Below are 23,175 nucleotides of genomic sequence, written 5' to 3' on the forward strand. Positions count from 1 at the left end.
TTAATAGCTTGCCATTCTTCGAAATGCTGAGACAGCCTGCCCCCAACTGACTGTCTTGTAGCAGCAGCGGCAGTGCCTGAAGGCAAAGAGGCAGCTGCCTGAGCGGCTTAGACACCTCTATTTCCCCGACCACCATGGGTACTTTTACGCTGACCCCTTTGGCTGGCAGCTCCTCTTGTTCTACCAAAGGAGGAGTATTAACGAAAAGAACCTCCTCTCCACTGCTGTCCCCTAGGACGAAAAGGCAGAGGTTGACGCACAGCTGCACTTAAAGATTTTGCTGCAGCTTTTGAGGTCTGCAACCTCTCAAGGCTCTGGTCAGCCTTGCTGCCAAACAAATACGCGCCATCAAAGGGCATGTTCAAAAGACGGGCTTGCACATCCGGAGCAAAACCTGACTTCTGCAACCACACAAATCTGCGTATAACGTTGCTCGCAGCCATGGACCAGCTAACACTGTCAGCCGTGTCCAAACCCGACTAAAGGGATAAAGGGATTCACACATGGTATCCTTGCCATCTTGCACGAGAGCAAGGAACCAATCCCTTTCTTCCCCCTTGGGAATATGCTTAGCCGCAAGAGAAACACAGTTCCACAGAGTGTGTGAAAATCTTGCCAAGGCACAAGTGTAGTTGGCTGATTTTAGCGCCATACTCCCTGCAGAAAACACCTTGCGTGCTCAACCGTCGAAGCGTTTGTCGTCCCTATCCGGAGGGATGGTAGGGTACGCCACCTGCCTCGAGGTGGCTGTAGCCGTCTGAACCACCAAACTCTCGGGAGCGGGGTGAGATGAAAGGTAGCTGGGGTCGCTACCGGAAGGGCGGTATTTTTTAGTTAACGATTTTTTACTGCCGGAAGAGATTCCGGGATTTGCCAAGCAGCCGCCACCCTTTTCTGTAAGGTCAATTGAAATGGCAACACCGGGTCAGAGGTTGGACCCTGATCCAAAATATCCATTAAGTCATTCTGAATAAAAGCCTCAGGAGGACTGGACCAACCAAGGTATTCAGTTACTCTAGCCATAAGTCTCCTGTATGACGAGTCAGCATGAGCCCAAAGCTCAGGCCTGCCAAATTCCACCTCAGGAGAAGTGTCCAAGCCACTGGCATCATGAAGAGATTGCCTCAACTCTTCCAATTGACTGTCTCCAGAAAAGACAGGAGCCACCACAGGCTCAACAAGGTCAAAATCAAAGTCTGACCTCTCCTCCTCCTCATAGATGTCATCCAGACGGAGGTAAAAATCCTGCCTCGGGACAGAAGAGGGGCTTGAGTCCAAAACAAGCCTGAAAGACTTGGAAGTAGCCTTCCCTGGAGGATCCACAGTAGTAGGGATCTCCATTTGTAAATTTTGGCCAAAAAGCCCCGAAGGAGTCGACGCTGATAACGGCGCTGACGGCTGGTTCGAAAGCAAAGCTTGGACTTTGGTATCTGACAGACACAGCGTGGACGGAGTCAACGCCGACCTCGAGCCCTTAGCAGGTTTCTGCGGTCTCGCTGGGGATGAGGACCGAGACCTGGAAGCACGTCTCTTGCGACCATCCTGAGCCTTGTCCGAATGGGACCTCGAAGGTTCCCGATGAGTCGCGTCGAGGACCTGAGCCCGAAGGTGTGCGAGTCACAGATCGAGACCCTTCCTTGCCGTTTTTTTCCGAAGGCGCGGACGGAACTGTGCCCTGGGATTGGAAAATCGCCAGCATCTGCTCCCTGAAGGCAGCCCATTCCACCGGAGTCGAGGACTTAGTCAGGCATACCACTTTCCTCGTGGCTCCATCCTCTGAGGAGGACGGGGAAGGCGACCCGTGACAGCGCTTCCTAGAATGCCGAGACGATTAATGGCGTGACCCACTCCGAGACCGAGATCCCCAGGACTCCTGACGCGGAGAGTCGCCCCTCGAATCGTCGCTGGAGATATCCTTGGACTTAGATTTACGGGACTTACTGGGACTTACTGGGTTTAGAACCCCTACCTACCTGAAGCTTTACACTGTACACAGCTGTGGACATTACATGTCAAAGATGTGGAATACGTTAGAGGACACAATCCATTTGAAACACATTCCCTAGAGCACCGTTTGCTGGGAATTCTATCGAGCAGAACTGTCTGCACTTCCTGTTGGACTCCGTGGCAAACTGGTCCACTGCTTGGGTACCCCATTGAGAGAAGACCTCCTGCAGGACTGCCTGGCACACTTCACAATAGTGTGAGACTGTGCTCTGCCAGATGAACTGCTGAGACCGAGATCCGGTTCTCCAATAGCCAAAACCACAGCTGCATTGCCTCTCTACAGAGGGAGACAGAGCGCACACCACCTTTCTTGTTCAGGTAGTGCATGGGTACTGTACTGTCTGTCAGAATCAGGACATGCTTCCCCTCCAGAGAAGGAGTGAACACTCTCTGGGCTAACCTGATTGCTCGCAACTCCAGCCTGTTGACATGCCACCTGGATTCCATCGCTTACCAGAGGCCGTTGATCTGCAAGTCCTCGCAGTGAGCACCCCAACCCCTCAGCGACGCATCCATGACCACTCGGGCCTCTGGACACAGAGGCCAGAAGGGCTCCCTCGCCAAGAGGTTGCTGCAGTCGGCCCACCAACCAAGGTCGTCGACCACTGCCCTGGATGCCTTGAAGGATTCGGAGAGGGCTCTGAGGTACTGGGACCACTGACCTCGTAAGAGCCATTGAGGCTATCTTATGCACAGCCTGCCCTATGGTATTGAAATATACAGGAAGCCATGAGGCCTAAAAGGCAGAGGAAGGAAGGAAGCTGCTGGTAAGGCGGCGTGACTCTGGAACTGGTTCACCATCTGCGCAATGCAGTTGACTCTCTCCTTGGGGGGGGGGGGGTCCTTCCCCCACCTGAGTGCCTAGGACTGCTCTGATGAACTCGAGCCTCAGGACTGGCATCACATGGGACTTCTCTAAGTTCAGGGAGAAGCCCAGCCTCTAGGTGAGACAAAACCTGCTACCCCAACTTCACTCGAATCAGCCAGTCATCAAGGTACAGAAAGAGATGGACCTTGGATCTCCTGAGGTGAGCCACAACTACTGCCATGACCATGAGCCTGTTGAAGACCCTTAGAGCGGAGATCAACCCAAAGGGAAGCACCTTGAACTGATAGTGCTTATCCCCTATGAGGAACCTCAGGAACTTCCTGTGCTTTCGATGTATCGTCAAAGGAAATAAGGGTCCTGCAGATCTATAGACACCAGCCATTCCTGCAATTCGAGAGCATAGAGCATTTCTCTCAATGTCACCATCTTGAACTTGTCCTTTCTCAGGAACTTTTCAAGTTCCTGAGTTCCAAAATGGGACAGAGACAGCCTCCCTTCTTGGGCACTAGGAAACACTGGGAATACCAGCCTGATCCTCTCTGCTCGGGTGGTACCTCTTCCACGGCACCCTTCAACAGCAGGGCTCACAGTTCCTCCTGGAGCTCCTGTCCCAGTTGGCTTGGAGGTGGTGGGGGTCTGTCCGGAGGTTTCCTTAATAAGGGCAGACAATAGCCCCACCGCACGAGCTCCAGGGCCCAGGCATCAAAGGTAATCTCCTGCCATTAGGGCCAATACTCTGACAGCCGTCCACCAACCGATAAGTGGTTTGAAGCGATAATCAAAGAGGTTTAGAGGGCGTTGCCACCCACGCCGCTGTCACTGCTTGTTGGTCTCTGGAAGACCACCTGACCCTTCTTGGGCATGAAAATAGCTTCTGCCCTTGTGCCTGGCCTGTCCTGCTATAAGGCACATAGCACCTGTAACCCCTGCCCCTAGAGGCGAAGCTGAAGGCAAGTTTAGGCAGCTGCGCAGCTAGGCCCAGTGATTTTGTCGCAATCTTGGACTTCTTAAATGTTTCCAGGGAGTCATCGACCTTCTGTCAAGCAGTTTGTTTTGGACATTAGGCGAAAAGCCTGAAGCCCTTAAATAGGCCTGTCTCCTCATTGCAATAGCTAATGCCATTGAACGGCCCACGCAGTCGGCCACAACCAGGCCAGTTTGCAGCGACTGCCTGGCCACCTCTTTCCCATAGTCCACCAGCTGTACAAAGCCGCCTCGCATTGCCCCCTCAGGGATATACTCAGTAGCATTTTCCACTGCCTTCCAGAGGGCGAAAGTATTGTGCGAAACCACTGGCCATATTAGCAGCTTTCAGAGCCATGCTGCCCGAGGTGAAAACATTCTTGGCCATGACGTCAATCCTTCTACATTCTCTGTCTGGAAATTTGAGTTTGAAGATGCAGGTCTGGTGGAAACAGTGGCAGCCTGCACAACAAGACTTTCCAGGGAAGGGTGAGAAGACAGAAATGGCGGGTCTCCTCATGCCGGCCTGTATTTTCCAGTCATGGTGGAGCTGACCGGGGGGGACAGAGCAGGGATACTGCCACAGTACTGGAGGTTACTGGATCAGCAATCACCAGGTTCCGTATGTTTGTCAATTTGTAACCCTGGACTGGCATTGCCATAGCCTACAGTCCTAAGGTGTCAAACACCCTATCTACAAGTGCCCGAAACTTGGTATGGGTATAAGGTTGGCCTTGCTGGAATTCCAAGTCAGGTGACGTGTCCAGGCCGCTGGCATTGTGATGCCCCTGCGGCAACTCTAAAAGTTCTGCTTGGTTGTCAAAATAGTCAACGCCCCCTGTTCCCATGTACACGGAATCGGCTCCCCCTTGATCATCCGCGTCATCGACCCCGAAAATGGATGACATGGTACCGAAAATCTCTGTCCGGGAGAGCGGGGTAAATCATTTGTCGCCAAGCAGGGGGCTTGTCCTTCAGCACCGATAAAGTGACTGTTGGCATCGATCTGGTGTTGAGGACGCTCGTACATTGAGGTGCGCGGGAAGGCCCCGGCATAAAAGGTTTTGGCGCCTTTTTCGGTGTCGAGCCCAAAGGCTTACCTGATGCAGATGGTCTCAGCACTGGGGCTTGCGTGGAGTCGGCTGTACCAAGCGCCGGTGCTGCCTCTGAGGTCTACTGCTTGGCGGGGGAGGGACCCGGGCCTACAGCGGCATGTTTTTGGAACATTTCTAGCATCTGGACCTTGAAATCTTCCCACTCTTGCCGAGTGGTTGGCCCAGCCGATGGCTTACCTCCTTCTGTCGAAGATTCGGAATCTCGACAGTGACGGTGGCTCCTCTTTCTTGTGACACGATGAGGAAGAGTGGCTGGTAGAATGGGATCTCTTCTTTGTCTTCTGCCAATGCTTTTTTCTCCTTTTGGGGGCTTGGCCCCTCGGTCTCGGCCTCAGAGGACTGGACAGTCAACCGCGCTGGAGATTTTGAAAGTGGTCAGCCCAACACGAGTTTAGCAGCCTGCTTGCGCACTGATTTCGGGTGCATTTTGGTGCACGACTCGCACTCCTCCGTGTCATGACCCGTGCCAAGGTACCAGAGGCATTTCTCATGCAGGTTGGTAACCAACATTTTGGAGTCACAGTTGGAACACCGTTTGAATCCCAAAACCTGAGGCCCGGACATCTCGCTGTCAAATGAAAAATACAATTCTGATGAAAATACCTAAAAAAGGGTCAAAGACTCGATCACTGTGTTCCTAAAGCAGCGTGTCGAGCATGCAGAAAAAAGGAACTGAGGTATGGGGCTAGTAATGTGGTATATCTATGACACCCAACATCACGTCTGGAGCTGACGATCGAGCAAGAAACAAGACGGATCGACAGCTGAGTCGAGGTCGACTACGCCCGGTGTTGAAGTATTTACGAAGCAGCGGAGCTGTATGAGGATATTAGATGAGGAATTTACGGAAGAAAGGCAATCCATTGAAAAAAGATTTCTGTCCCTCACACTTGTACATACAACAACTCAATAAGGTAATATATGTCAGTTCAAACAAAACCAATATATCAGTTATGTTACCAATCTGATAACAGTCTCTCCTTATAATCTGAGTGAATTCCACTTCCCCAGATTCAAGCCAGGTTCCATTAAACCTTTCAAAAAGATAAGGAAATCCTGTCTTGTAACAAAATTCTGCTTCAGTTCTTTTGGTTCAAACTTGATAACTAAAAGTTCCAACCAACAGTACACAAATGTTGAACAAGGATTTCCTCCTTTCACTTGTGACAAAGAGCTAAAACAATTTCTTCTCATCAAGAAGGTTTTCCTCTTTCCACTTGTGACAAAACAGCTGAAAACTACTTTCCTCATCAACAAAGAATACTTCCACATTTCATTAGGATCAACAAAACTGTCTCTCAGGATAATTCTTCAACAGTTCACAAAATACTTGCTTCAGCGATATTAATTTGTCAGGATGATTCAGTAACGGTTCACAAAGACTATCTTTGTGGTCCTGTCACTTCTTCAAGACCTTTAACCACACCACAGTTCTTCAATGACTTCCACCTGGTTCACTCACCTGCCAGGCCTATTACTACAAGGTTCTCTGCCCTGGCGTACTCTCCTGCCAGGGTAGAATACACTACTAACTACAAGTACTTCTGTGGTAAAGGTCTTCTTCCAACAAGTTAGGAATGTCTTTTCTTCACAACCTCAAGTTTAAGTATTTATTCAGGGAACACAAGAAACACATTGGTGCTATTTGTTACACACTTGTGATTGCTACACACAATGCAGGTTATGCTCCTGAATACCTTCCATCAGAAGGACAGCCCTCCTGCCACTCTTGTTTCTCCACTTCTGCATTAACCAAATGCCGATCATGGTTCGCTCACAATCTCACACTGCTTTGGCAATGTGGGTTTAAGCCAGTTCCTCTTATGACCTCCTTTCGATATGGGCAATAGGCTTAACAAACACTTGAAGCCTTAATTGCTCTCTCTTGGCTTGGCAATGTTGGGACTTTATAACTTGCCTTGGTACGATTCTATTTTGGCTTTGGCAATAAATGTTAGTATTGGCTTCTCAGGTTAATGCCCTCTTGTTGTTGGTCTTTAATCTGACCCACATAGAAACAATCACACCCTTCTCGTCAAATAGTTAAGTTCTTGCTCTGCCACCTGCTCCTTTTTGTTTCAGCTTGGTTTGCAATAGAATAATTAATCTGCTTTATATCAGCTCGGCATTCAAAAACTGTTTCTTCCTCCACTTCACTCTGTTTATATTATTTCTGTGCTGAAGGCTCCTGGACTTGGCCAGTGGGCAGCTACAGAGCACTCTGGTGTCACAATCCAATAGTGAACCCACCGGGTCTGGCGTACGTGTCCGTTTGCCTCGCTGTCTCCAGGTCCGCTGCTTATGCTTTCCTGCGCGGCCCAGCAACCTATCCTTCTTGGCTTCCCGAAGCCCACGCCAGTCGACAGAGGAGCTCCCCTCGATCCCACAGCTCTTTCTGGTGCTCGCCTGTCACCGGTGCTCAACTGACAATGGGGAAAGCTTTCAAATTGCATGCCTTACACTGCATGACCTCTGCACCAGCGGCCCTCAGGGGGAAAGCCATCAATCCCAATGCTTCCCGCTGCACAATCTCTGCAATCAAGGTCTCGGACAGAAGAGACCCTCCCTGGACCGGCATCCATTCTACACACGACGAGGGTCCCAGCGGCTCTGCTCTCCTCTAACTTCTGCTGCCACGTGGAGGTCTCACAACTACTCCACCTTCTGCTACTCTCTTCTCTATGGTCTGCAACTGAGGGGGCTTTTTATGCCTCTCAGTCTTCCTTAGGTGTGGGTCACTATCCCTGGTAGGCTGCAACTTTCTGTCTCGTGCCTATGCAGCCCTCTACTTCATCCCAGCACTTTGGGAATTATGGCACTTGGAGTTCACAATGTAAAAACTCAGCTTTCCTAATGGAATTATCAACACCAAGTTCATTTCTTATTGATATTCCCTAAAGGTATAAGGATTCAATTAAGGATTTGGTTTTACAGAGGAATTAGTGTTTTCCGGGTCTAAATTGGTAATATTTAAAGACTAATCTTTATGATTTCCTTGGGGTTCATACTAGCTTTCATCTCTATGAATGTCAGTGACTTTAAAAGGGGTTTTCCTACTCCCAAATCATAACTGGTTATGATTGTTTTCACCCACATTCCGATAGTTAGCTTTGGAAAATAAAAGCTCTCTCTCACAGCAAGCCATTACATATTCCGGCTTCAATGATAGTGGCTCCCTTGAGGAAGACAAATACAGCGTCTCGCCCACCCCTGGGGCCCTTCTCCCAGGTGATCCTCCTGGCTAATACTACCCCCAGGGTCAGGATCCAGAAGAGTTTACCTTTCCCTGGGCACCTGGGAGGAGACTTTAGGCAGGGTCTTTGTGAGGACGCTGTAGGATTCATCCATCAGATTTGTTTTAGTGTACCATTTTTAGTGCAGGTATGTCTGTGTCTGATGACATGTTCTGAACCTTTTCACCTTGGAACTCTGACAACCTCCCCAGTTGTATAATTAACTAGAATTGCCATCCTTCCTGGTCAATATTAGTCAATTAATATTAAGTGAGGCCTCAGCAAATATAGATGTTCCACAGCGCTAGTGAAGAGTGCATTCAGTAAAAAAAGAACAGTAACTCTCATAAAACTTACGCTGATCTCAAACTTGGTAAAAGATGACATGTCGATCACACATACAGCCTCTTTGCAGCACTTCACTTCTGACCCCACAATGTCAAACCAATCTGGCTTATAGAAGGTCTTGCTTTGGTCTAGAGCCAGAAGATCTGAGCAAAGAATGATAAAACAGTTAGGACAATTTGGAGGTGATCTGAGCAAAGAATGATAAAACAGTTAGGACAATTTGGAGGTGAAGGAGAGAGAATGGTCATGACAATACACCACAAACATCAGAGACCGGACTACTCACCTTTCCCTGGTGGAACAAAGAATTTGGCTCTCTCAAAGCCATGCTTCTCCATCCATCTGGCTCCTTGAGCATCCAGTCGGTCATAGAGTGGGGAGGTGCGCAGTTGTCGCCCAGTCTGAAAATCCCAACGAGGAACCTTGAGGTCATATATGAGAGCTGGGAAAAGTAAGAACACACTCAAGAGCACTGCTATTTCAGTTTGAGAAATTATTTCAGCATTTATAATGGTTATATTTTGAACTATTTTCAGACTGAATGTTATGAACGCAGCCAAAGTACTTGTTTATTGCTTACAAGTGTTTCATTTACTTATGTTTTGTGCTGAAACAGATCTCTATGCGTTTCTAACGTCACATTTTTGCAATTTATTGTGTTATGAAACTTGTCCCCAACACCTACCTTTTAGGCTAACGTGGTGTTCTCTCATCACTACACACCCCAACAGGCTACCATTCACCTCTGAACCCTGCCTATTTTTGTTAGACAATTCTCCATTTGCTTAGGCAATGCATTTTTCGAAATTCAAAGGATAGTTTATTTTCATACATTTGTTTCAAAGGAAACACTTCCACTGCCACATTTTAGGGGCTTTATGTAGAGCTTGGCAGAATACTACAACAACTGCAACCACTTTACTACAGCAAATGTTAGCAACAGTCTACCTTTATTGCAACATGTAGTTATCGGCTTTATGCAAGGTGCTGTGCATAACCCAAACAGTACAAAATCTGTAACCGAAGAGACGCCTGAATCAATAAATGAAAGTCATGATACAGCCAAAGTCCCAAAGAAAATTGTGAGGAAATGCAGACAGTAAGAGAAGTCGTTTGAGGTGTTTCTTTAAAACAACTAAGTTGGAACAGGAACGTATATCCAAAGGAAGGAAATTCCAAAGTTTAGGCGCTAATAATTGAAAGGAACGTAACCAGGAAGATGCACACGTGAGGAACAGAGAAGAAATAGGAATGCAGAACGAAGAACCCTTTGGGGATGATACAGAAAAACCAAATAACACAAATAACCGGGAGGCAATGTGTAAATACACTTAAAGACCATACAAAGAAAATTAAACTCAAATCTAGATTTACTCAGCAGGCAAGGCAATTGGATCAAGTAGTGGGATATATTAGAAGAAGATTAAAGTCCACATGCAATATTCCAACAGTAGAATGAAGAAGAAAAAGAGCATAGCCTGGAAGACCAACATATAGAGAACAACAATAATTAAGACAAGGTAAGACAGCAGTTTGCAATAGTAATTTACTAGAAGAAAAAGTTAAAAGATGACAGATGTTCCTAATATTGAAACGTTGAAAGCAAAAGGATTGCACTATGCTACAAATGTGGGCCTGTAAAATAAATGAAGAATCAAAACCAAAGCCCAGGTTACAAGAACAAAGCCCTGTCCATATATTAAGTGGAGGCAATGAAATAGAAGGAAGTGGAACAAAAGAACACCACAGGAAAAAAGAAAGTCAAAAGACATCCATGATTTAAGAGCCAGAAGACAATTGGATAGACGTTGATCAAAAGTGTCATCAAAAGAAGAGAAAAAGATTTGTGTTTCATCCAACTAAAAATGAATGTCACGATTATAAATCAAAGAAGCTAAAGGAGACGTATAAAGAGTGAAAAGGACAGGGCCAAGAACAGAGCACTGCAGAACCCCATCAGAAAGAAGATAGGAATATGATGAAGAACCTTTCCAGGCCACTAGAAAAGAGCGATGAGATAAATAATAAGAACGCAATTGAAGAGCCACAGCATAAATACCCAGAGAAGACAGACTAGAAAGCAAAGGTGGATGATCCACCATGTCAGGGACACTAAGATCTAGCAAAACCAATATGGGAGACTGTTTCGAATGGCTAGCATGAAGAATAGAGTTTAAAACTGAGAGATTAGTTGTTTCCGTGGAACAGCCCTGTGAAAACCAGATTTATTAGGTGGAAGTAATGCATATTCAAATGGGAAATATGTTGAACATTAACAATGCGGTCAAGGAGCTTGGATAAGTAAGGCAAAGGAGAAATAGGGCAAAAGGTAGCTGCTACCTCAGAAGTATCCAAAGAAGGATATTTTAAAATATCGCTTTCAGTAATTGGAACAAAAGTCATCAATGCATTTTCACAAGCAGTAGAGATGGAAGCCTCCGAGGTATTGGATACCACAGGTGAATTAGAATGATCGAGAGAAGATCTAATATCTTGCACTTCAGACAAGAAGAATTTAGCAAAATCACCTGAGTCAAACTTAGAATTAGATGAAGGGTTAAACCAGTAGGTGGAAACAAGAGTTTGTCAGTGGCAGAAAATAAAATCCTAGGAGAAGACTGTTTGAATAAGAGATGGAACATAATTAGCTTCAGCTAATTTGATAGAGAAAAGCAAAACAATGTGTGTGTTAATATGGTGCTTTCATTTGTAATGCATTGTGCACATCTCTAAATGAGGACACACATTCCCAGCTTGAAGACTATTATTAACATTTGGAATGAACTTTGGTTTTGTTTTAATTCTATATTTTTAGGCAAGTCTGCACTAGCACTTTCTTTTTTTTTTTTTTAAATATGTTTTTATTTGCATTTTTAACTACAAGACAATTGCAAAAATGGTTGCTTCAACATTGTCCCCTTATATTATTTTCATGTAACATTTATATAAAAAACATAGAAAGGGGTGGAGTGCAAAGCAGTAATAAACTCTAGTCTTGTGTTTCTAATTCGCATCCCTCCCCCTCCCCAGCCTCCCCCCACCCCCCCCTCCACTCAACACATTCGCTTGGTATACAACTCAAAATAAACATACAACAAAAAAAAAAAAAAAAGAAAAAAACTTTTGGCATTTCAGTATTACGTGTGCTCTGCAAATTGCGACTGAAAGAAAGGGAAGAGCCCATACAGAGCTTGGGGTAAGCAATCAACCAGTGGCATGGGGCACTGCCCTAATTCCTTTGATTGGCTGAGGTGGTAAACAAGTGTCTTTAGTCTGTGGGCTCCCAGTATGCCTTATAATATTCTAGAAAGGGCAACCAAATCATTTCAATATTTCTGCGTGATTCATTTACTGCTGCCGTTAGACTTTCCATCTCGTATATTGCGTGGGCCTTTATTAACCATTCTCTCTTTGAGGGTAATACCATCGATTTCCATTTTATGGTTAGACACACTCGGGCTGCTAATAGGAGATTGCGTGGTAAGTACATTAGTGATTCATATGTTTCATCATCCTCCGACTCTACTCCAAACAAAACTAGTGTGGGCGTTGGGTTTCTGAGGACCCCATCTATTCCTCGAATCCAGCCCAGCACTTCCCGCCAGTACACCTGGACTCTGTCACATCCCCACCATTGGTGCCAATAGTCACATTGCTCACCGCAACCCCTCCAGCAATAGGGAGATGTCCCGGGGAACATTTTAGATAGGCGAAGGGGTGTGTAGTGCCATCTCATCAGTAATCGCACATTGTGCATTTTGTATTGCATGGAGACCTATGATGACCATACCGCTCTATATATTCCCTTCCATACCTCCCCTTGGGTGTCTATGGATAGGTCAGTTTCCCATTTCACCTCTGAAGTTGGACGTGGACAATGACCCCTCGTGATTAGTGCTCTGTACAACTTTGATATGAGACCTCTTGATGCTTGGGGGGAACTCAAGATTTGCTCGAATGGTGTCAGAGGGCGCTTTAACGAGTTGCCCCACCTAGGGTCGTGCATGGCACTTCGCAACTGGAGGAAGGACAAAGGGGAGACATTCGTGCCCTGCAAGTCAGCCTGCAATTCTTCCCTGGTTGTAAACACTTCATTTTTCCACAGCTGTCCCGCCCGACTCAGACCCGCCTCGTACCATGACTGGGATTGCTGGATTGCCCTTAGTGAGTTTTGAATAGGTGGGGACCAGATGCAGCTCAAAGGTGAGGGCCATGTTGTGATATTCTGCATAGCCCGGGATGGATGCCAGAGGGACCATAACACCTTCAGAATGGGGTGTTGCTTAATCCTTTGTGTCATGGCTGATCTCGGGACCCATAACCACTCTCCCAAGGTGACCGGAGTGAAGATGTCGTTCTCTATTGCCACCCACTGTTTCTCTGGGTTTTCCCAAAGATGGTCCGGGAGAATGCGGAATTGTGACGCTCTGTAGTATTCTCCCAGGTCTGGAAAGCTCATGCCACCCTCCTCCTTTGGTTGGATCAGTGTGGAGTATGGGATCCTTGCTCGTTTGTCCGCCCATAAGAACCTTAACAATGTGCGCTTTACTTCTTCCAAGAAGGAGTCGGGAACAATGACCGGGAGGGATTGGAATAAAAATAGGAATCGTGGGAGAACATTCATTTTTATGGCCGTAAAGCGCGCCGCCCATGACATGGAGAGTGTTCGCCATCTGGAGATGTCATTTTGAATGGTTACCCACAGTGGTGTGTAGTTGGCTTCAAATAGGTCGGACAGGGAGACTATTAACCCCTAGGTAGCGGACTGAGTCGATTTGGACTTTGAAATTCCAATCTGCCTCTAAGCGCAGCGCTAGGTCGGTGTTGTCTTTTAAGGGGACAGCTATAGTTTTTTGTAGATTAACCCGAAAGCCTGAGAGGGGACCGTATCGCGACAACTCTTGGAAGAAAGCGGGGATAGAAATAGAGGGATCGGTCAGGTACAAGAGGATGTCGTCGGCAAACATTGCCAGTTTGTATTCCCTGCCACCTCGCGGGATTCCTCTGATGCTCGGGTTGGACCTAATGGCTTGGGCGAAGGGTTCAATGACCAGTGCATAAATGAGAGGGGAGAGTGGGCAGCCTTGTCTCGTACCTCGTGTAAGGTTGAAGGTTCGCGATGAGATTCCATTGATTGATACTTTGGCTCGGGCAGAGCGGTATAGTGCTTTCGCCCCTTGTGTCCACGCAGCTCCCAACCCCACCCACTCTAGTACAGCTCTCAAGAAGGGCCACTCTACTCGATCAAAAGCCTTTTCGGCATCTACTGATAATAAGAGGGGATCCTCACCGGCCTCTCGAAGTGTTGCCATGAGGTCTAGGGTTTTTCTAACATTATCTGCCCCCTGCCGGCCTCTTACATACCCTACCTGGTCAGTGTGGATTTGTTGCGGGAGAATCTGAGCAAGGCGGGCGGCCAATATGCTGGAGTAAATTTTTGCGTCTACATTTATGAGGGAGATTGGCCGGTATGATGCACACTCTGTGGGGTCTTTACCTTCTTTGGGGATTACAATGATGATGGATTCAGTAAAGGAGTCGGGAGCTCGTCCCGATTCTAAGATGGATGTAAATAGTTTGGCGAGGAATGGCGCTAGTGTGCCAGAGTTCCTTTTGTAAAAGGCCGGCGTGAAACCATCCTGTCCCGGGGCTGAGCCTGCCTTAAGGGCTGAAATTGCTCCCTGCACCTCTGTTGCCGAGATTGGGGCGTTTAGCATTTCTAGGTGTTCTTCAGTGATGGGCGGGCGTGACATACTGGTTAGGTATTCTTTGATGTCGGGGGAGGTACCATCAGTCTCAGCAGCGTATAGGTCTGCGTAAAAATTGGAGAAGCGAGACACTATGTCTTGGTGATTTGTGAGTGGGATACCTTGTTCATTTTTTACTTTGTGGACTGCTCTATCCGCCCTCTGTTTACGGAGTCTGTTAGCTAGCATGGTGTGCGCCTTATCTCCCTTTTCATAGAACTTCTGTTTAAGGTACTTAATCTGGGTGAGGGCTTTGCCATTCCATATATCTTTTAGTTCTTCTCTCATTTTCCTAATTCTCATTTCCGTTTCATTATCGCTAGTGGGGAGCTCCCGAAGGGAGCGTTCCAGTCTAGTGATCTCTTCCTTAAGTTCTTTCTCCTTGAGCAGCCGGAGTCTTTTTTTGGCGGCTCCCTCTGATATAAGGATGCCCCTTAATGTAGCTTTGCCTGCCTCCCACACTGTGTTCAGTGACATGCCGTCAGTGTCGTTGATGTCAAAGTATTCTGTGATGGCCTCGGTAAGGAACTCCTTGAAAATTGGGTCTCTGCATAACAGGTCGTTACATCGCCACCTGCGGTCCAGGGCGGGGAGTGGGCCTAGGTCCAATTCTAGGACGCACAGGTCATGGTCTGACCAGGCTACTATTTGGATGGATGTACTTAGTATGTCGCCCTCGTTTTCCGCCCCCAGTAGTAGGTAATCAATCCTGGAGAAACAGTGGTGTGGTGGAGAATAAAAAGTAAAGGCCTTTTCCCCTGGATGAGTTGCCCGCCAGGTATCTATTAAATGATGTTCCTTGAGCTGACTTGAGAATCTGTCGCCCTGAAGTGTGCTTGGGGGTAAGGCATTTGGTCGGGCCGAGTGCCAATCGCAATCACGATCTATAACTACGTTGAAGTCTCCTCCACAAATTAGTGTGCCCTCCCTCCATTCTTCAATAAAGTCGAACAGGGGGTCCGTGAAGCTCGATTGCCCCTGGTTGGGTGCATAGACTGCGCACAGTGTGATGGAACGTGTTCTCAGTGTTCCCTTGAGCGCGACGTATCTCCCGTGCGTGTCCCTGTGTATTTGAAGAACCTGCATTCCCAGGGACCTACGCAGCAGAATGCCCACACCCCCCTTCTTCTCCGGGCCTGATGCCCAGATTGCTTCCCCTATGCCTCTCCCATAAATCTTTCTTTCTCCCCCCTTGATGTATTTTGTTTCCTGTATGAAGAGGACATCTAGTTTGGATTGTGCGAACTGTCTCGCTAGCATTGATCTCTTTTGCGGAGAATTTAAGCCCTTGACATTGAGGGAGCCAAAGACTATGCCCTGTGAGTTAGCCATATTCTAGGGTTAGGATAGTGTTTTTCATATTGTGGCTTGCTTGACCCTTTCGTGTCATATTAGAGCTAGTAGAAAACTGCCTTGTATTGTGGTGAGTTTGAGATGGTTTTTTGTGCGCTGCGAACTTACTGTGTTGAGTGGATAATTGAATCCTCCCCGTCCCCTCCGCCCCTTCCCTCGTGTGGAATGCTATAAGGGGCATCCACACCACTAAGAAAGGGAAAAAGAGTAAAGAAAAAGAAAAAGGGAGACGCCCTCGTATAAAGAGGGCCACTTTAGGAGAACCCCTCTTAAAGCCCTAGTTGTGAAATCGTTCTTTGTGCAGGGACAAAGTGCACAGGAGACCTTAATAGTGAGCAAAGACCTTGTGTGTCTCCAATCCCCTAACCCAATCTAGGCAAACAGACAGTAAAGAGAAAAAACTTCCATGGAGCTCCATGGCGACTATATCGGCCAGAGTTAGAGCACCAAAACAGTGTGCAGACACGAGATGCAGTGTCGGCAGTTCAAGGTGTGTTCAAACGTTTAAATTTCCATTTCTGTTGCGCACGGCCTCTTCTCGAGGGCTTTTCGGCTGGATCCCGGCGCGGGCCCTTTGGTTCTCTTCGGCCCTCTACGTCTGAGTCCTTTGCTGGGCCTTGCAGGTGGCGGCGAGCTCGTTCCGCTTCTTCCACCGAGGTGAGCCTATATTCTTCGCTGTTGTACTCAAATGTGAGGGAAAATGGGTGGCCCCATCGGTACTTCACGCCCTTCTCTTGGAGCCAGATCGTGAGGGGACGACACCCTCTCCTTTTTGTGAGGGTCATCGCTGAGAGATCCTGATATATCTTGACTGTAGAGCCGCGGAATTCGATTGTGTCCTTTATTCTTGCTTTTTGTAGAATGTCCTGCCTTTGTGTGTAGTAATGGCATTTGATTAGGATCGATCGAGGGCCTCTCGCTGAGCCCCCTGCCCTGTGCACTCTGTCGAACTCGAGGTTCGGGGGGTCGGTTTCTTCGTAGAGAGATGAGATTAGGGATTTCACCATGCTCTCCAAGCCTGACTGTGTCTCTCCTCGCTCTTCTTCCAGACCGATAATGCGTATGTTGGAGCGTCGCTCCCGATTTTCAAGATCGTCCACTTTTGATTCCATGTCCCTCTCCTTCTGCTCGAGGTCTAGGAGCCTAGCCTCGTATTGCATGGTAGCGATGTCTCCTGATTGTTGGTTGTTTTCAACCGCTTCCAGGCGGTCCTCCACTTTGGCCACTTTCGTTTGTAGGTCTGATACTATTTCAGTTAGGTTGTTTCTCATTGATCTGATCTCCCCTAGCAGCAGGCGGATATCTGACTTTGTTGCGCCATCGCCATCATTCCCGGGAATGTCTGAAGTGCTTTGGGCTTCTTCCGCTTCCATGGTTGCGTTAGTACGTCTGAACTTTCTCAGGGTTGCTAAGGTTTGTGGATCCAGTTTTGTTACCTATGGAGACTTCAGACTATTGCTGCCTTGAGCATGGACTGCTGTGCCAGGATGTGCTCGTTCCCTCGACCGTGTTTCTGTGGTTGGTTTTCCCGCTGGGAACTTTCTCAGTTTCGTGGTGGGCTGCCCCGGACCTCGTGGCTCACTGCCAACGTATTTGCCCTAGGTAACTTTGGTGCTGTCTCTGTACCGCCTCCACCCCCCCGAGCATCACTCGGGCAAACCAGGCGCCCTGGCTGTCATTGCACCCTGTGGGGCTCGTGGAGGGCCTGTGATGGTCCTTAGGTTGGCTGCGAGGCTCCGCTAGTGGTGGTGAGCTTCCACTGGGTTAAGTGCTCGTAGGGATCCGTGGTGTGGGAGCGGCTGGTCGAAACTGTTTGGATGGACACCGTGGTTACCGTGTGTTTTAGATCACGGGAATGGGCGCGGTACGCCCTCGTTGGCAAAGAAGCACGGGCCTCATTCCGTGGACTCGCCCGGAGAGGGGTAGAGATGACAACCGGCGCCGGGGCCCGCGAGGGACTGCCGGGCGGAGGAGCAGCGCGGCCAGAAAAAGCTCACAAGTGTCGAGGTGAGGCGTGGGCGGAGGGAGAGAGCCCCCCGCTTGCGGTTCGGAGGAGGGGGGGGGGGGAGGAGGTGTTCGCACTGCTTTCCCCCACCAGGCCGCCCGCTCCGGTAGCTGCCTTCCCGGCCTGCCGCCCAACGTATCCCGGCCAGCCGGGCGCCGCGGTCTGCTGCGACTGTCCTCGCCGCTGCCCCACCTCTTTGAGATGACTACCGGCGCCGGGGCCCGCGAGGGATTGCCGGGCGGAGGAGCGGCGCGGCCAGAAAAGGCCCCCAAATGTCGAGGTGAGGCGTGGGCGGAGGGAGAGAACCCCCGCTTGGGGTTCGGAGGGGGGGGGGGTGTGCGCACCGCTTACCCCCACCGGGCCGCCCGCTCCGGTAGCTGTCTTCCTGGCCGGCCGCCCAACGTCTCCCGGCCGGCCGGGCGCCGCGGTCCGCTGCGACTGTTCTCTCCGCTGCCGCACCTCTTTGAAGGGCAGGGATTACCCCTGTCTGCTGGGCGCAGGGCGCTGCTGGCGGGCTGGTGGCAGTCTTTGTAAAGTTTCCTCTCTTACGCGCGCGGCGCGTATTTCAGATGGCGGCGGCCATTTTTTTTCCCCTCCTCCTCGCCTCTCTGGGTACTGGCCTTCTGCGTTGCTCGAGGGATCCCAGGGGCTCCCGATCGAGGGCCGATTTCTGCCTCTCCACGCAGCTTCGTCTCCTGGGCTATGGCTGGGTAGGTGCCGAGACGCTTTATCTACTCCTTCAGCTGGTTTTTCATGACTTTGGATGCCCCTGCACTGCTCGAAAAGATGACTTTAGCGGGCCTTAAGAGGGAGACGATGGCTCAAGCGACCATCGCGTCTGCGCCCCCTGGTGGTCTCACTAGCACTTTCTTTTAGTTCAGTAGTCAATTTTAAATGTTACCTCCTGAGGGTTTGGTTTTAGCTTATTGTACCCCCTATATTTGGTAATTCACTTTGTTTTTGTTTTTAGTGGTTCCTGATATTGCTTTAATGTTTCATTCATTTTGCAGCAACCCAAACATGTGAGGGCAGGAAAGTTATGAATTAATCTTAAACATTGGCATTGTTCTGGTCAACTAGTATTGGTCCTGCCACAAAAATATAAGCAAACCCAGATATGCTTCTGAATAATTTCACAGTTTAAGGACTCATATTCATTTTTGGCTGGAGATAGTCAGTGCAGACCTGCACTGAAGGATTCCTTCAACTATTTCCATGGTCTGGGTGAGAAACCTTCTTTATATATCCCAGTCAAGTATGTAACCATACTAATGCCTGTAGTATGTCCTAGGATAAAAGGGGCCTACCTAGTGGATACTGGCTGGAGAAGGCAAGAAATCTTCCAGCTGCTAGGCATTGGAGACTGAAGAATGGTGGTGCATTTTGGGTGCTTGTTTTAGGGTTAAGTATACAAGTCAGAGCCTACACAAGCTGTGAAAACTTCCATAAATGTGCAGTGGTGTGAGACATGTAGGCAAAACCAACAACTTTCTTATCCAAATCACTCTTGTCCTGACCTCAGAGTATCAGGACAGTTTTCTTTGTTCTCTGCAATTGTCAGCGGAAACTACAAACCCAGGTAAACTGTGTAAAATAGAAGCTGGTACAGATGAGGCCAAGCCACAGACTTCCTGTTCAGGTCTTCTACTTTCAGATAATCTATCCTGATTCCCCTCTTTCTAGCTGGATATTTTAAAACAAACTCAGCAAAGAGGCAGCAACAGTCCCGTTCTCTGACCAGCAGCATCCAACCAGTCACTTAAAGGGCACATTGGGCTAGGTGTCCTATATCACTACGGTCTATTGTGGTTGGATTCAGAGGAGAAAGAGGCTTTTTGCTGAACTGCTCTTTTCTGCCTTCAAGCCTATCTGTCATCCAATCCTGAAGGACTACTTGTTTACAACTCTGTGAATCGGTGCTCACCTAAGGGTCAGTGGGTTCTCTAACTGTATTGCTTGCTGTCATGTCATTTTGCATATTGTTCATATAACAATGGGAGGTAATAATTAGAGAGGGCATGTTTTAAGAAGCTCTAGCCTTTGTTTGTACATTTCAAAGTCCCTTGAACCTTGCTTTAAGGAATTGTGCAAAAGGATGAGCTCTACAAAGTCTGAAAGAAGGATCCATCTCATCACATTAATGCCATGTTTTGGTACCTAATCATTGCTGCTATAAGAAATACATTCTAGAATTAAAATTAAAGGGAACTATGTGGGTGAAGCAAGTAGTAGGTATGATTTTCAAATGGGTTATACCTGTTTGGCAGACCACCCAAGGGGGAGCATTTAGCTGTACTACCTTTACATTTACATTTAGCTGGTACGAGAAAGTAGCCTTCTTTGAGGACTGTAGGATGAAAACTGAATACAAATGTTTAGGGACGTGGTGCTGCATATGTTTGCTGTTATTAAAGGGCATCTACCACCCTCCACTACTTAACATGGGGGTTGACTGGAGACTTCAGGCTGCATTTAAAAAGAAATATTTGATCACAAAAAAAAATTCTTGGGTGAAAAACCTCAAGAAATGGAAGGTGTGTGCCAAATTAGCCTTAACCGAGAACTATTTCAGTTTCAATGGCAAACTTTATCATCAAACCCATGGAACCGCAATGGGGTCATCAGTTGCACCTTCAGCAGCCAATCTCTATGTGGAGGCGGTTGAACTGCAGACAATATATAGCGCCTTCAATCTCTTCTTTTCCAACATAGGGTTGTGGAGGTGCTATATAGATGATATACTGATCATTTGGGACGGTAATGAAACATTTTTTTGAAATGTATGGATTGGATTAACCAGCAGAAACCATTTTTAAAATTTACTTCAGTCCATGGTAGATCGGAGGTGAATTTTCTGGACGTGACAAATTGGGTGGATATGACAAAAATATCTTGCATGTCAAACCATTCTACAAACCCACTGACTGAAATTCACTTCTAATGTTTGACAGTTGTCATCCCGTCACACTAGGGAAAATCTCCCTTTTGGGCAATTTTTGCGGCTGAAGAGGAATAGCTTGTTGAAGGCAACATTCTAGTCAGAAGCTGGCATCCCGAGTGTAAAATTGAGAAATAGAAAATACCTGAAAGCTACTGTGAAGAGAGCAATTAAGAGGTCTATTAATAATAATCGTGAAGCTCTCCTCGAATATCAAGAGAAAACAACGTAGTGGAGGAATTGTATTTGTGAGCACGTTCACGCCTCTCTAAACAGATTAATAAAATCATTAAGAAGAACTGGTACATCTTAATGGGTGGCGACTGTCCCCTAAAACCTCTGTTCTCTGCGTTTAAGCGAGGAGCTAATTTAAAGGATCTTCTGACCAAGAATGATGTCTCTAGAGCAGTTGGACTACAAAAAAGTATTACAGAAAGGTGGGGTCTTCCTAAAATATAAGGGCACGCCCCTTGTGGAATGTGCACCAATTGTGTCTTTACAAGTAGAACTACGGAGATTGATTTGGGTCTTGCTAAACCTTGCACACAGCATCAATTCACCAATTGCAAGTCAAGTAATGTGGTTTATGCAATATGGTGCCCATGTGCAAAGTTGTACATTGGTATGACTGAAAGGAAAATCAAAACAAGAATATCTGAGCACAGAAGTTGCATAAAGAACAGGGTCACCACAGCACCTCTTATAAATCACTTTATGTCAATGGAACACGCAAGTGATACATTGAAATGGCCAGCGTTATTGCAAATTTCCACATCTCTTAATGGAGAATCGGCTGCTAAGAGCTTATATGCCAAAGAACAGTGGCTGATTTTCCTATGTAATTCCCCAGAAGCTGGTCTTAATGAAATGGTGGACTAGCAGAATTTATGATAAGTCTGCTGTTTATCAGATAATGTGTTAGCAACGTGGCAAGGCAGATGACAGAAATAAGAGGTGTTCATAGACACACTTTTTTAGTAAGAATGCTTCTTTTATTAGTAGGGAGTAATTGTGTTTGGACATTGCCACGTAGTATTGGGGAATGTTTTGCTTTAAATAACATCTTATGGAGCCCTACACACAGCCTTTCCTGACGGATTGTGTTTTTGAATCGTATTTAGATGACTTCTGAGGGCATAGTGTAAAGATGGCCGCGTGAAACAATACACCTGTGCCCCGTATCTGAAATAGTAGTAGGACTACGTTGCCCCACAGTCACTGCGACCGGTATATATAAACGTTGTTCTTGTGTCGGCGTGTATTGTGACAATCAGGTTTCGAACAGCGAGAGGTTTTACGACGCCCGTTAAGAACAGCAGGTTGGGACAGAGTGAGGTGAGCCCTACGTTTGAAGTGTGACATAGTAGGCCTTTGTTAAGCTTGCATAGTGGATTTCATTTAAACACGACTTCCAGCAGTGAATAGTTTTTTTATTTTCTTGTTGTTCGCAGTCCAGTCTCATTTTGAGTCGCGACCTATGCGGATCAGAAAATCGCGATGCAGCACTTAGTGTGTGAAGGTTACTATCCATGAGATATGCACAAGTGGTGACACTGCATTCTCATTAAGGCGAAAGGCGTTTGGGTAAGCATACAATACGAGTATGGTCTTACAGGGATTGGCAAACCTTTCTGTTGAGAGGTCAGCATTTCAATGTTAATGAAGGATTGCCACTTTTGGAGAGACTTTCAATTACAATGGTTTACTCTGTGAGTATGTTCAAGAGCAACTGATTATATTGATATTCTGATACATTGGTATTTTCGATAGCCTGTGACCATTTGTTATTTGTAATGTCCAAATTGGAGTGAAATAAGATCAGTCCCTCCGAGAGTTGTATTCAGAGTGAGATTTTTTTTATGTATGAGTGTCCCTAATTGAAAATGGTTACATGACATACTAGTTAGGCAGAACGGTTTCCCTAATCCACCTCCCCTGTGTTATCCCCACAGATTGCAGTCTATGTTTGAGACACTTTATAACCGGATTGTGTGCTGCTACAATGGATTACTGTCAGGGTGAGCCTCCTATAGGGTATTTATTTTCTTATAGAGTACGGCATTTGAATAACAACAGCATTAATGTGAGCCGTTTATTTTGTATTGTCTCTTCTAGTCAATTGTCTGCTTGTTGAAGCAGTTTATTGTATCAGAAGATTTTGCAGACTTTTGTACACTACATTGGGTCCCCTGATGACGTTCTAATGGATTTTGTGTTAAGGGTATCGCAACGAAACATGTTGGGTCACCAGGGGCACTAATATTTAACAGTGTGTTACATCAGCTTATAAGGAACAAGTTGCTTACCTGTAACTGTTGTTCTCCAGCATGGGTCTGGCATGGATTCACATGCTCATGAATATTCCCCGTCGTCAGGCTGGGAATCCTCGGTAAAGAAAAAATCAGTATCAGTTTAGTTTCTGATCTGTCTTTCTTAGTAGTAACCAATCACTGATCTCTGGGTCATACTGCCCCCAGCCAATGACTGCCCTCTCCCCAAGCCCCGCCTCCGGCAGCCATCCTCAGATTTGGTAGCACGCAAAATGGCAGTATGACCAAGTGAAGAGCTGCAGAGGGGTAGGCGGGAGGGTTCGCATGTGAATCCATGCCAGACCCATGCTGGAGAACAACAGTTACA

At 47.2% G+C, this 23,175-nt stretch overlaps 1 protein-coding gene across 3 annotated transcripts in view; it reads right to left on the minus strand.

Moving 5' to 3' along the window:
* Positions 1–23,175, minus strand: part of PDPR (pyruvate dehydrogenase phosphatase regulatory subunit) — a 1,147,433-nt gene that overhangs the window by 422,510 nt on the left and 701,748 nt on the right. For all 3 annotated transcript variants that reach the window (XM_069655114.1, XM_069655129.1, XM_069655120.1), the window contains 2 exons: positions 8,782–8,937; positions 8,505–8,638 (listed from right to left, as the gene is read on the minus strand). In XM_069655114.1, coding sequence (XP_069511215.1) covers positions 8,505–8,638; positions 8,782–8,937 — 290 coding nt within the window. The remainder of the gene's footprint in view (positions 1–8,504; positions 8,639–8,781; positions 8,938–23,175) is intronic.

The sequence above is a fragment of the Ambystoma mexicanum genome, chromosome 1p (assembly GCF_040938575.1).
Source record: "Ambystoma mexicanum isolate Mex_15411 chromosome 1p, UKY_AmexF1_1, whole genome shotgun sequence".
NCBI classification, from domain to species: domain Eukaryota; kingdom Metazoa; phylum Chordata; class Amphibia; order Caudata; family Ambystomatidae; genus Ambystoma; species Ambystoma mexicanum.